The sequence below is a fragment of the Acomys russatus genome, chromosome 17 (assembly GCF_903995435.1).
Source record: "Acomys russatus chromosome 17, mAcoRus1.1, whole genome shotgun sequence".
NCBI classification, from domain to species: Eukaryota; Metazoa; Chordata; class Mammalia; order Rodentia; family Muridae; genus Acomys; species Acomys russatus.
Genome location: NC_067153.1, coordinates 18351847 through 18365337, shown reverse-complemented (window position 1 = coordinate 18365337; position 13491 = coordinate 18351847). Strand labels below are relative to the sequence as shown.

The following is a 13491-nucleotide window of genomic DNA, read 5'->3' as shown; positions in this document are numbered from 1 at the left end:
CCTTTAAGTGTGGTTTTTATACCCAGTGAGAACTTCACAGGAGAAAACTAGTTTTTCCCTTGTGAGCAGTTGGAGAGATAGCTTCTGGGTTGGGGTGGGAACTTCTGTTCACTTCCAGGCTCAGTTCCCTGAGCCCTCGGGAGGGTTTTGATGATACATCCCATTTAGGACTACGTGTTCCATGGTCTCTCATTATTAGTACATTGTCCAGTTGTGGGTCTCTGTATTGACCCCTCTACTTGAGAAAGGAGCTTTTCTGATAATGCCAGGGAGAAACACTGATTTTTTTTTTTTCCCAACTAAAAGCTGGACATGCTTGATTTCTCATCAATATCTGAGATATTTGGAATGAAATAGTGGTTTGGGGTGTATGCTGGTTTTCTTTTTACCCCCACAGTGTTCAGGTGCACTTGGCATTCTGGTTGTTATCCCCTACATTTTGTTGCCTGTCCAGAAAGAATGGCTACTCAGCAAGTGAAGCTGAGTCATCCAGTGTGGGATATGGCTTGATTCTTGCACTTGGGAGGGGAAGAGTCTGGAATTGATTTTTATAAGGATTCTATCTTAGAGTTACAATGAATAACATTTGTGTATAACTTTCATGATTCTATGCACAGCATCAAAATTGACTTAGAAATGAGGTGCAGCTGATAATTCTGTGCTAACACAGATGGAATAATATGTTTTACAGCTAATGCCAACTGCAGGAAGGATTGATGCCTATGTCCCGGATGTGACTATTTCTAGCTCTGTGATCCTCCCTAAATGTGTGAAATGATGTATTTTAGAATCGTCTATATTTTTCCTGTTTTTAATGCTGTAGCTAAGGCTCAAGATTTACCATCTGAAATATTTACTATATAAAGATCCCTAGCCAGTTGGGGCCTATTTTCCAATGGGATCTGATGTTATGAATAAGATAGAGGAAACAAGTTGACAACCACTTGCAAATGAAAATTTCCTTTCCTCTAAGAAAGTCTCACTGTGGACAAACCACCCTTAAGAGTAGGTCCATGTCCAGCAGTAGATGCCAGCAGAAAGTGAGCTCAGTGACGTCTTTGTAGCTTCTTTATCTCATAGTGTTATGTTAGAGTTCTTCCCTTTTTATAAAATTGTGTGTGTGTGTGTGTGTGTGTGTGTGTGTGTGTGTGTATTATATATATTCTTCTCATGTTCGACCCTGCAGGTCCTTTGCATATGTATAATGGCTCCAGTTTAGTGGTTCTTTCTTTTGCCGGGGGGGGGGGGAATTCCTGAGTGTGCAGTCTGTTTCTTGTGCCCTTTCCTTCTCTTTGTTTCTTTTGTCCAATTGCTGTGTGTTGATTTTTGTTTTATCTTATTATATTTGATTTGTTACTTTCTATTAGAAGCCTTTTTTTCTAAGAATAGACAGAAAGGAGGCAGATCCTGATGGGAGGAGAGGCAGGGAGGAGCTGGAAGGAGTACAGGGAGAGGAAGCCATAATCAGTATATTATGTGAGGGAAACTATTTTCAATTGAAAAAATTATGAAACAGAGACTATGGATACCAGATCATAAATTGTATCCTTCTGGTGTAATCCAAGTACCACAGATGGATATTTTTTAAATTGTTGTTGTAATAAATATATTGCAAAAAAGCGTAAAATAATGTCTCAGGATATGGACAAAACAAATCCTTTCTACTGAAAATGTCTCTAGGTGCAGCTATTTTCATTGGTTTAATTTTTTTCATTTTTAATACTTGGGTTATATCTGATTTTTCAGTTCTTTTTATTTGTTCCCAGTTATAGTCATACAGGAGAGAGCTGAAGATGTTTTCTCTGACCTGTGCTCACAAAGATCTGTACTCGTATGAATGTTGAGACAGTCTATAAAAGTGAGCAAATAGCGAGCTCTTGGATTTTGTTGTTGCTTTGTTTTTTGTGACAGGGTTTCACTTACTATGTAGCTCTGGCTGGCCTGACATTCCTTATGTAGAGCAAGCTGACCTTTGAACTCACAGAGATCCTCTTGCTTCTGACTGAGTACTACCAGACCTAGTCTCTGAGTGTTCTACTGGCATAAAGAACATCATTCTTGAAGCAAGTTACCAGCTATGTGAAAAATTATAATATGCTTAGCTCTGGTGATGCTACGTTCATAAATGTTATAATTAAACTGTAAAGTTATTTTGGAATAAAACAAAAAAATTTTAAACATATCTGAGAAGTAAAGTATATTCTGTTTACCCTTTACAACTAAAATTAGAATTCTTGCATTGGCCTTTTTTATTTATCTTTCAGTCGCCTAGGCCCACCTTCTTCCCCCTCTGCAGCTGACAAAGAAGAGAACCCTGCGGTGCTGGCTGAGAGCTGTTTCAGAGAACTGCTGGGCCGAGCAACTTTTGGGAATATGAATAATGCTGTTAGGCCAGTTTTTGCGTGAGTACTTGCTATTTTCCTAGTTATCTGTGACTTTGCTATATATTAATTGTATAACTTTCTTATGGAGGACCAATACTTTATTAATTTTTGTTACTTGTACAGGTCACATTGTGAAGGCCCCATTGGCCATTATATGTTTGTTTTGTTTTCTTTTAGTATAAAATGTAGTATTATTAAAAATAATATCATGTATATCACTTACCATGCATATCTCTTTAAATACCATGAAATGCAACTACTCCTGTGCACGGGTTCTGTCCTAGAGTGTGGTTTGATACGCAGTTTTGGTGAAAATTGCAAAGAGCTTCTTGCTTAAGGATAGAAACCTGTGTCCGTAACCCCCTTTCACTGCTGAGACCCCATCTGCCTTGAACCTTTACAGGTCCTACGCATGCTGCTGCCACAGTCTCTTTGAGTCATATGTGCATCAATCTGGAAAACCTGGTTTCTTTGTGTCTGGAAGACAGTTCTTTTTCAAGGCATCCACACTTCTAGCTCTTGAAAGCCTTCCTGCTTACCTTTCTGCATAGCTCCCTGAGCCTTGAGGAGAGTAGTTTGCTGAAGACATTTAGGACTGAGTGCTCTAAAGTCTGCGCATTTTCTAGTTGTGGGTCTCTGTGTGCATTCCCGTCCACTTTAAGAGGAAGTTTCTCTGATGTGGGTTGAGTAAAACACTGCTCTATGAGTGTAGCAGTATGATGTTAGCAGTCATTTTATTGCTGTGTTCCTTTATCAGAATAATAGTAGCAGCTTTTTCCTTAGGCCCATGGCCTATCTAATTTCAGGTCGTTGGCAGTATCAGGTATGAGTTCCATCTCATAGGGTGGGTCTTAAATCCAGTCAAAAAATTGTTGGTCACTCCCGTAATGTTGGTGCCTCTATTGTAGTAGTATATCTTGCAGGTAGCTTCCTGCTACACATCTCAGGGTTTATGGCTTGGTGATAATGATAGTTACCTTTCTCCTCTGATAATGTATAGAGTACCTTGAATGCTAGTCAGTAGTAAAGAAGCTTCCAGCTATGCACCAGCCTAGCTTCTTCATGTTTAATAACAAAAGTGTTGCCTTTATCAATAGGGCCTTGTGTTATGTTGTTATAAGCTATTTAATTAGTTAGCTGGATGCTTAAAACTGTCTACTACAAATAAATTACTGTATAATTTGGGTATATATGAAGAATAACACAAGATAGATGAGGGACATGCACAATAATTATATATTATGAAAAAGGTCACAAAGTGATCTATCATTTAAAATCAGAAAATCCATAGTTAATAAGAATTTGGAGTAGTACTTCTTGAACTAGGTGTGGGTAAATATAAAAAACTGCTTTGGTAGTATTATGTGTAAAGTACATTTTGATTCAACATTAAAGTTGACTTTTTATTTCTATTATTATTTGATCTATAAAGAAAATAAAAGATTCCCAAAGAATTTGAAATGCCACACTTTCAATCAATGGCGAGTACAGGATAGCTAGTGTGCTGGATGCAGTTGATGGGATTAGTGTAAAATGAGAAGAGATTCCACAAGGGAAATCTCAGCATTTTAAGTCTTTAGATGATTGTTAATCGATTATTGTCAATTAATTAATTATTAAGTCTTTAAGTGATTATTGGCAATTTTAGCTAAAAGTTGTAAAATGGCCAGACTTTCCCTTTGAAAATGTTAATGAGCTATATTGAAGCAGGTCACTGTTTTAGTTGGTTATAGGAATAACGCCCTTTACAAGAAGGTTTCAGGCCTGTGACTCATGGACACCATGCAATTGTTGAAATTGACACTTAAACACCCTTTGTCTTGGATTGCTTAGATTGGTTTTCTCTTTTGAAACCCTCAGCCCTGCGTTTCCTTCTTTGTGTGTCAGTTGACCCCTCAGTCAGTGACTCTCTGCTTTGGAAAGGCTGCATAAGTAATAACTTGTGTATATAAATCTTGGAGAGTGGTTCTCAAATTATAGTATTGCTCATGGATGCTTGGAATGATTGTCATATCTTAGGCACTCAAACTAAACTCCAAAAAGTAGTATCTATTCAAATGTCCTTGACTTTATTCATTCATTCATTCATTCATTCATTCATTCATCTCTCAAGTATTACATCCAGACCACAGTTTTCTCCTCCTTCTTCTTCCTCGTCCCTTCCGCAACCTCTCTCTTCCTCTAGATCCACTCCTTCTCTCTTTCCCTTCAGAAAAGAGCAGGCCTCCCAGGGATATCAATGGAACATGCATAACAAGTTACAATAAGACTAGGCACAAGACCTCATATCAAGGCTGGACAAGACAACCCAGTAGGAGGCAAAGGGTCCCAAGAGCAGGCAAAAGAGCTAGGGACAGCACTCCCTCCCATAGTTAGGTGTCCCACAAGAACACTAAGCTACATAACCATAACATATATGCACAGGAGCTAACTCAGATCCATATAGGATTCTTCTGTGAGCTCTTCTGAGCCCTGGCTAGTTAATCCTGTGGTCCATGTTCTTGTGGTATCCTCTACCCTTCTGACTCTTACAATCCTTCCTCCTCCTTTTCTGTGAGGTTCTCCAAACTCCACCAATGTTTGACTGTGGGTCTCTGCAGCTGTTCAAATCAGTAGCTGAGTGACTTCTCAGATGACAATTGGGCTAGACTCCAGTTTATGAGTATAGCAGAATATCATTAAGAATCATTTCATTGACTATTCGAGTTGTGTGTGTTTGGTTCTATCTTAGGTCTCTGGGCTATCCAGCCTCTGGTTCCCAGCCCTTCAGGCAGTGTCTTACATGGACTCCTTCTTGGGGCACAGGTTTCAAGTTGGATCTGTTATTGGTTGGCTGCTCCCACAAGTTCTATACCACCAATACCCCAAGACATCTTTCAGGCAGGGCAAATTTTAGGTTGATGGTTTTGTGGCTGGTTGATTTCCCAGTTCCCCCACTGGAAGCCTGACTGGTTACAGGAGATGTCCGGTTCAGATTTCGTATCCCCTATTACTAACATTCTTCACTAGGGTCATGCTCATAGACTCCAGGGAGTTTCCATCGCACTGGGTTTCCTCATTGCCCCTGAAATTTGTAGAAAGACTTGGTTCTTACAGCTTTGTGAATTCAGAATCCAGACAAAGGTGAAGTTTGACAGTGTCTTTCTACAGAAGACACACCCCTGTCATTTTTTGTTTTGTTGTTGTTTTTGGTTCATTTTTAAATTTCTTTGTTTAAAATTTGCTTGTTTGTTTATCTGGGGGAATCCTGTCTTCTAGGATCCCAAGCAGTGCAGGGAACTCTAGTATGATCTGACAGCCTGTTTCACAAGTGCTTCCTAAATTTATCTGTGACTTTATACATCTGAAACTCTTGACATGATAGTGGTGAACATGAGATAGAATGACATATACCATGTGCCTCTTATGGAGTATTTTTCTTTCTTACTGCTTCATTTAAATAGCCTAGTATTTGTTACTACTGTATGGCTAAGCTCAGCAGTTAGAAATGAGTATCATAGTGCTGAAAGTGGAACCCTTAGTTTTCTTTTAGATAGTTTTCTGGTTTTTAATTTTGTTGAAGGTTTTAAAGTAAGGTTAAAACTAAGAGTTCTTAATTTCTAATTGTTATCTACAGGCATTTAGATCATCACAAGCTATGGGATCCTAATGAGTTTGCAGTTCACTGCTTTAAGATTATAATGTATTCTATTCAGGTAAGGTTTAATTAACTTGATAAATAAGTAATGATCATTCTGTGTGGGTGAGCATACCATTGAACAGGTGGAAAATTAGCATGCAAAGCATGGCTTTTGTTTCATTGGCTTTTTGAGACACTTACTGTGTAGCCCTGCCTGTCCCAGAACTTGCTGGATAGACCAGGCTGGCCTTGAACTCAAAGAGAACCACCTGCCTCTGCCTCTTGAGTGCTGGCATTAAAGGCCTGCACTACCACCCCTAACACAAGGCATGCTCTTCTTTTTGTTTTTTTCTTACTTGCTGCTTATTTTCTTATTACCAAGATAAAAATATTTAATAAGAGGATTAGATAATTTGATTGTGCCACTGTTAATTGTATAGTTATTAAACTCATTATTTGTGTGTCTGTTATACAGGTGAATTGGTATTGTTTCATTTGTTATAACTTCTAGTCATTATAGAATCTTCTGTGCACTGTCTTCAACAAAGGACTACTTTTGAGTTTTTCCTCCTCAGAGTCTGAAAAGACTTGATTAGCTCTTTATTCAAATGGGATTTCACATTCTTCAATTTTGGTTCTTTCACTCGGCATTCTCTTTAATATATTATACTATTTTTATTTTTTTTTTTTAGCAAACCCCTTGTAAGTAGAAGGACCCTGAGTCCTAGTTTGCATAGGATAGTCTTAATGTACATCGTTACTAAGAGCATCATCACCCAACAAGGCAGACTTAGCTACACGATGTTCATGAAGAGCACGCAGTTCCCCAGGCAGAAGCTCAAATTCAGGCTGTTGTTGTTGATGGTGGTGATGGTAGTGGTAGTGGGGGAGCGCGGGCAGAAGAGATGGAGGAAGAGAGGGAGGGAGGGAGAGAGACAGAGAGAGAGGGTGGGGGGAGGGGGAGAGAGAGGGGAGGGAGAGGGAGAATGGGTCCATCTGACCTGATTTAAACATAGCTTTACATAAAACAAAATAAACATTGCCTGGGCTCTTACTTGAGGCTGTTAAGAAAGTACCAGTGGCAAGACAGAGTGTCAGATGTATCTAGAGATACCAGTAACATTAATAGAAATGGAAGGAACTTTGTGCTTTTGAGCAAAGAAGCTTCTTTCAAAACTTTCTTTATAATTTTATTAAACTGGTTGCATAACACCATTTTTATTCAATTATATTATATACATTAATCAGATTTTTCCTTTTACCATTCTATTTCCTCCTATCTTATCCTTCCCTTCTAGTTAGTCCTCTTACTTCACCTAGACAGTTTGCTTTGATTTTCTTCTGTTCTGTATGTATGTGATTTTATGTATATGATGTACATATGTGCATATACAATCTAAGACTCAGATAACTTAATTCACTTAATATAGTTAAGGTACACCCAGTTGCATCTGATTTCTTTCAAACAATATAACCTCATTCTTTATGGCTGGAAAAACTTCCACTGGATATGTGTAACAAACACAATCTTAATGTAAAATCACCTACTGCAAAGAAGAGAAAGGAAACCTGTATAAAAGTCAAGTGGAGTAGCACAAGTTTACAGTCATAGCACAGTAGAGGTCAAGGCTGGCAGATCCCAGGGCAGTCACTGACAACATGGATGGCATAGCTAAAAAAGGTATACCTTGAGTTTTACTTCTGGCCTACACATGCACACACACACACACACACACACACACACACACACACACACACACACGGGCAGAGAGGGGGGGTGAAGAAGGGAGGGAGAGGGGAACAGAGAGAGGGGGGGGGAGAGAGGGAGGGATCACCATGTGATCCAGGGGAGAGAATAGTTTTGGGGGAAAATAAAACAAGTCTTCATCTAAAAGAGTTCAACCAGGAGTGGTAATGCACATTTTTAATTACATTATATGGGAGGCAGAGGTAGGTAGATTTCTATGAATTTGGTGCCAGCCTGGTCTACACACTGAATTTCAGGCCAGCCAGGACCATATAGGAAGACCCTGTCTCTAAAAAAGAAAAGAAAAGAATGAGAAAAAAGAAAAAGAATTAAGTGGACTTCAATCCGTTCTAACTGCACTATTTGCTCATTTGCTTGTTTTAGGTCCCATTCTTGTTTACTGCTACTGATAAAGTCAGATATATGCCTAAGTTATGAATCCTCTGCATTAAGTTTGTCAGTTACACACTGACCCTGGCTTGTGATTACACAGGTATTGACTAGAGCACTGTCAGGTGGCCAGGGTAGAATTAATCTATTGGTATAGAGGTACTATAGCTTTCATAATTAATTTTACACTGTTCTATTAACAAATTACAAGAGTGTATTAAGTGTTATTCATGAAGCTGTCTAAAAGTACAAAGAGATTAAAATTTCTCATAAATCTTTTGGGTACCAGTGCTTACCTTTCGTTACCTATAGTTTTAGTCATCTTTGTTTTTAAAATGTTTATTTATGTGACTCTGAGAGTATTGAAGGTGGGCACATGTGTGCCATAGAAGCATCTAGAGGTCAGAAGACAACTCTCAGGAGTCTGTTCTCATTTTCTACTTGTTGAGGCTAGATCTCTCCCTCCTCTCTGTCTCTCTCTTCCCAGTATCTGTTTTTTAAAATTATTTTTTAATTTTATGCATATATGTGTTTTGCCTGCATACATGTATGTACACCACATGCATGCCCAGTGTCCATAGAATCCAGAGGTAGGCACAGATCCTTTGGAACTAGAGTAACAAACAGTTGTGAGCTGCCATGTGCATGCTGGGAACCAAACACTGAGTCTTCCAGAAGAGCAACAGTGTTCTTAATCCCTACGCCATCTCTTTAGCCCCGCCACCAAGTTAAATCAGGATTTGGTAATTTGCTTCCTTTATTTAGGATGTCATAAATAGTTTTCAGTATCACTGTTTTTTCTTTAAAGAGTTGTTTTTTGGCAGCCACATGTTATACCAGTCCCTTATAAGGAGTGGCAAAGTTCCATGTGCCTTTCCTTTCTTAGGGATATACCATGTGCATTTACTTGCTTACACTTCTTTGTGCTGCTTCCTTTAGGCTCAGTATTCTCACCATGTGATCCAGGAAATTCTTGGACACCTTGATGTTCGTAAGAAGGATTCTCCACGGGTTAGAGCAGGTATCATTCAGGTTCTGTTAGAGGCTGTCGCCATTGCTGCTAAAGGTTCTATAGGTAAGTACCAATAAAACACAAAAAGAATGTATTAGTAATAAAAAGTTTTCCCAGTATTTATTTGTATAGGAAGTACCCTTTAAGATCTACTCATTTATTTTCAAATGTCCTATTATTTGACTGCATATCATCAGTCTTTCCTTTCCCCCTCCCCTCATTCATTTCCTTCTACGTCTATTTCTTTTAATAAAGGTGTTAGGATATAGTTTTTATACTGTACATTGTGTAAATGCAGATTTACAAAGTGATGCAAGTTGAGTGATTGAGCATGCCCATCCGCCATCCATCCCCTACTCCCACCCCCACCCCCATGCCGTCTCTCTCAATGATACTAAGTTAGTTTTTAGCCCAAGGCCTTGTACATTCTAAACAATTGTTCTACCACTGAGACACATTCTAGCTCTTTATGGTTTTTATTTTGAAATGTACTAGGCATTCCAGACTGGCCTTGAACTCACTTTGTCATCCATGCAGACTGTTAGCTTGAAACCTTCCTGTCTTAGCCTCCTGAGTCCCTGGGATTTAAGGGCTGCACTGCCAAAATTCCAGACTCTGAAATGCTTCAATGAAGGACCATACTGTGTGCTGACCTGATGCTGAAAATGGACCACAATTGTTTTAGTACAGGACTACTAAAAATCTCACATCATCTTTGTGTGAGGAGTATCAGAAACACTGAATTTGGTGTTTGTTTGTGGATCCTGTGTCTGACATCTATAGCTATGCATCTATAGCTACTACTGACACACAGAGAAACATACACACACATGTAAATATTATTGTTAAGTCCCAAACATTTGTGACCATAACCATTTTGGTGAAGGGTTTCTTCTATGTGTAGTACTTAGACAGTTCTGCCCAACTGTGTGCAGTAAAAAGAATATGATCACATGTAGCCTGAGATGATCCAGGATCAGAAAACTGCAGGAATGTGGATTAGCAAAAGCAGAATGTTCTATGGTCCATTTTGCTAGAATGTGTGGGAAAAACAAGAGAAGTATCTTTAAAGTCAGAATGCAAGCAAGTCATTCTGTAGTTCATGAGAGCTATCAAGACTGACTAGGTATGTGTTTAAAGTATAGGGCTGGCTAAAAAGAAGTGCTGCTATTGTCTTGGGTGTGAGGAAAAATACTTGAACTTGGTCAGCATGCCTAGCAAGCTGGATTGCAGGGTAACAAGGGGAAGAGAACAAGTCAAAGATCTTGATGTTCCATGCACATGTGATTAGGGAAATGAGGGACTGAGATAGAGGTACAGAAGCTATATGGTGAATCTGGCTCTGATTTTATTGCCCAAAATTAAAGTGGAAGCTTTGCTAATAAGATATTCTAGTATTCCTTCAATGCTGAGTAAGAGTGAACATTTGGGATATGGACTTTTCATTATTTGTCTTGTAGTTTATCTTTTTAAAAATTAAACATTTTTTATTTTTTATATGTACATTTATATTATTATACATATATACCTTAACATGATGATGACAGCTGAGTTTAGTAGTGCGCACTTTTAATCTCAGCACTTGGGAGGCAAAATAGATTGAATTCTGTGAGTTCAAGTTCAGCCTGGTCTTGAATTCTCTACACAGAGTTCCAGTACTACACAGTGAGACTCTGTTTCAAATAAAAAAGGAAGGAAGGAAGGAAGGAAGGATATTAGTTGGCAGATTAGTTTGACGTATGAAATAAAACATAGGTGAAATATTGAGTCACCACATTTAGTGATGCCCGCTGTGTGTTAGGTGTAATGTACTAAAGGTCTATGTATGGCGGTGGGGGTGGCATTTAGCCATCCCCAGACTTCTTTCTGCAGAGGTTTGTAATTATGTGTGGGTAGCAGATATGAAGCCTTTAAGTAACATGTCAAATGATCAAGGAACAAAGCAGAGACAAATCAGTTCACCAGAACCCAGCAGACTGAAGGATTTCTCATAATTGGATATTCCTCTGGTTTTAATTTCTGAAGATATAAAATAATTTTCTCTTCCAATAAACTGTATAGGTTTATGGATTCAGCCATCAGTCAAATTAAATATTATATTAGTAAACATTATTTTAGATAGACAAAGTTAGTAGAAAGACTTGGATAGTCCTTTGCATATACATATTTATATAGGTTGAGCTAAAGCCAAACATTCCAGTTCCTCATCGATGCCCAGAACGTGTTGGTGGTGTGACTGACACTTTGTTGTTTAGTTGGACAGCTTCAGAAAAATGAACTGGATTGCTCATAAATCACTAATACTGTAGACAGAAAAAGAAAATAACTGTAAGGTCTGTTTAGAAGTTTCCAGGTTGCATTTGTGTATACGAGCTCACAGAGATGATCTGTCACAGGGCCTACAGTGCTGGAAGTCTTTAACACCTTGTTGAAGCACCTGCGGCTCAGTGTGGAATTGGAAGCCAACGACTCCCAGAGGGGGTCTGTAGGCAGCGTCACCCTAAGCTCCAAAGACAACGATGAGAAGATTGTACAGAACGCTGTAATACAGACAATAGGTTTGTGATTCAGTTCTCAAGCTACTCCATGGTGATGTAAGCTGCTCTCACATAAGCTACCTGGCTTGTGCAGTGCAGTTGTCAAAATGCAGAAATGGCTTAGACTTCTAAAAATTGTGTGTTTGAAGGAAGCAAGTGTAAGAACACTTCTTTTACCTGGTTGTATTTTATGCCAAATTCTTTCATTTGTTTTAACCCTCCCCCATCTTCCCATGTACACATGTGTACATTAATATTTATGAATATGTATGTGTAAGAAAAACATTCATACACGTACTTTTTACAGATAAATTTACTGGGTATAATATGTTGCGTACATCATATTCTTCTACTGCTAAGTTCTTTTTTTTTTTTTTTAACTGAAAAAAAAGTCATACAGTATATTATTCTGGTCATGGTTCCCTCTCCTATCTCCTCCCAGTTCTTTCCCACCTTCCCACCCACCCAACCACATGTCCTTTATTTCTCTTTCTTTTTAGAAAGCAAACAGCAGGCAAACAAGCAAAACCCAATTTTCTTTTAAAGAATGAATACAAAAAACACACACATAAACACAGAAAGCAACCCACAAAAATACAAGATCTGAAATCATAATATACAGACACAAAGGCAATAGGTCAAAAAAAGTGCTCAAACAAAGCAGTAAGTAACAGAGTCTACAAAAATACCACTGAGTTTGTGTTGGCATCTGCTGCTGGGCATTGGGACTGCGCTTAAGTGTGGCTGATATACTAATTTTTCCTTTACTACTAAATTCTTAAGTATGTTTTCCCATAAAACAGAGGGGTTTTGTTTTTATGTAGCCAAGTTGTCAAAATTGATAAACATCATTGTTTGTGAGTGCTTAACTTTTTAATTCTCCTTTCCTGAGAGAAAGCTAATGCACGAACCTAGGCTTAGAAGGTTATTGTGGAATTCTGTTCTTAGGTGTTGCCTGGAGTGATATACAGATGGGTCTTACTCTGCAGACGATGTAATGCTGACATCATTAAATGCTGAGTGTGTATAGAATACAGTTTGGGGAATTGAGTATTTCCAGTTTTCATCAGATATAGGGTAATTGCTGATTCAGCAGTACATGAATTTAGGTTCACAATCTGCAATTAAGGGTTTCCTAAAAACTACTAGCAGTTTAAATATTTATATTGTATATGACGTTGGATAGAGGAAGTTAGAATTTATTTAATGTTACGTGTAGCCTGAACATAGTCATTGTTTTAATCTACTGAAAACTGTTTAAAATACAACTTTGTGGGGCTGGAGAGATGGCTCAGGGGTTAAGAACACTGCCTATTCTTCCAGGATACCCAGGTTCAATAATACTCAGCCCCCACATGGGAACTAACAACCATATGTAACTTCAGATGTCCTGGTCTGGCCTCCTTGGGTTCCAAGCATACAAGTGTACCCAGACATATACGTAGGCAAAATGTCTAAAAATATAAGTATAATTAAATAATTTTAAAATAGTTTTGAGTTATGTGGAAAATGGCCACTTTTCAATGTTTGAAATGTGTCTTCATATATTCTAGGCTTTTTCGGAAGTAACTTACCAGATTACCAGAGGTCAGAGATCATGATGTTCATCATGGGGAAAGTGCCTGTTTTTGGAACATCCACTCATACTTTGGATATCAGTCAACTAGGGTATGTTCTCAGGTGTAAATGAACTCAGTATTAGATTATGTTTTATTTTAAACTCAAGAAAATGTTAGTGTTTTGAACTTTTAGTAATAAAAAGCAACAGTGTTTTCTTAGATCATTAAGCTATGAAATCAATG

The 13491-nt window shown here is 38.3% G+C and overlaps 1 protein-coding gene across 3 annotated transcripts in view; it reads left to right on the top strand.

Moving 5' to 3' along the window:
- The window catches only part of Efr3a (EFR3 homolog A), an 84579-nt gene that overhangs the window by 48076 nt on the left and 23012 nt on the right, over positions 1–13491 (top strand). For all 3 annotated transcript variants that reach the window (XM_051159593.1, XM_051159592.1, XM_051159594.1), the window contains 5 exons: positions 2265–2402; positions 6001–6079; positions 9080–9215; positions 11549–11710; positions 13243–13357. In XM_051159593.1, the coding sequence (XP_051015550.1) occupies positions 2265–2402; positions 6001–6079; positions 9080–9215; positions 11549–11710; positions 13243–13357 (630 nt within the window). The remainder of the gene's footprint in view (positions 1–2264; positions 2403–6000; positions 6080–9079; positions 9216–11548; positions 11711–13242; positions 13358–13491) is intronic.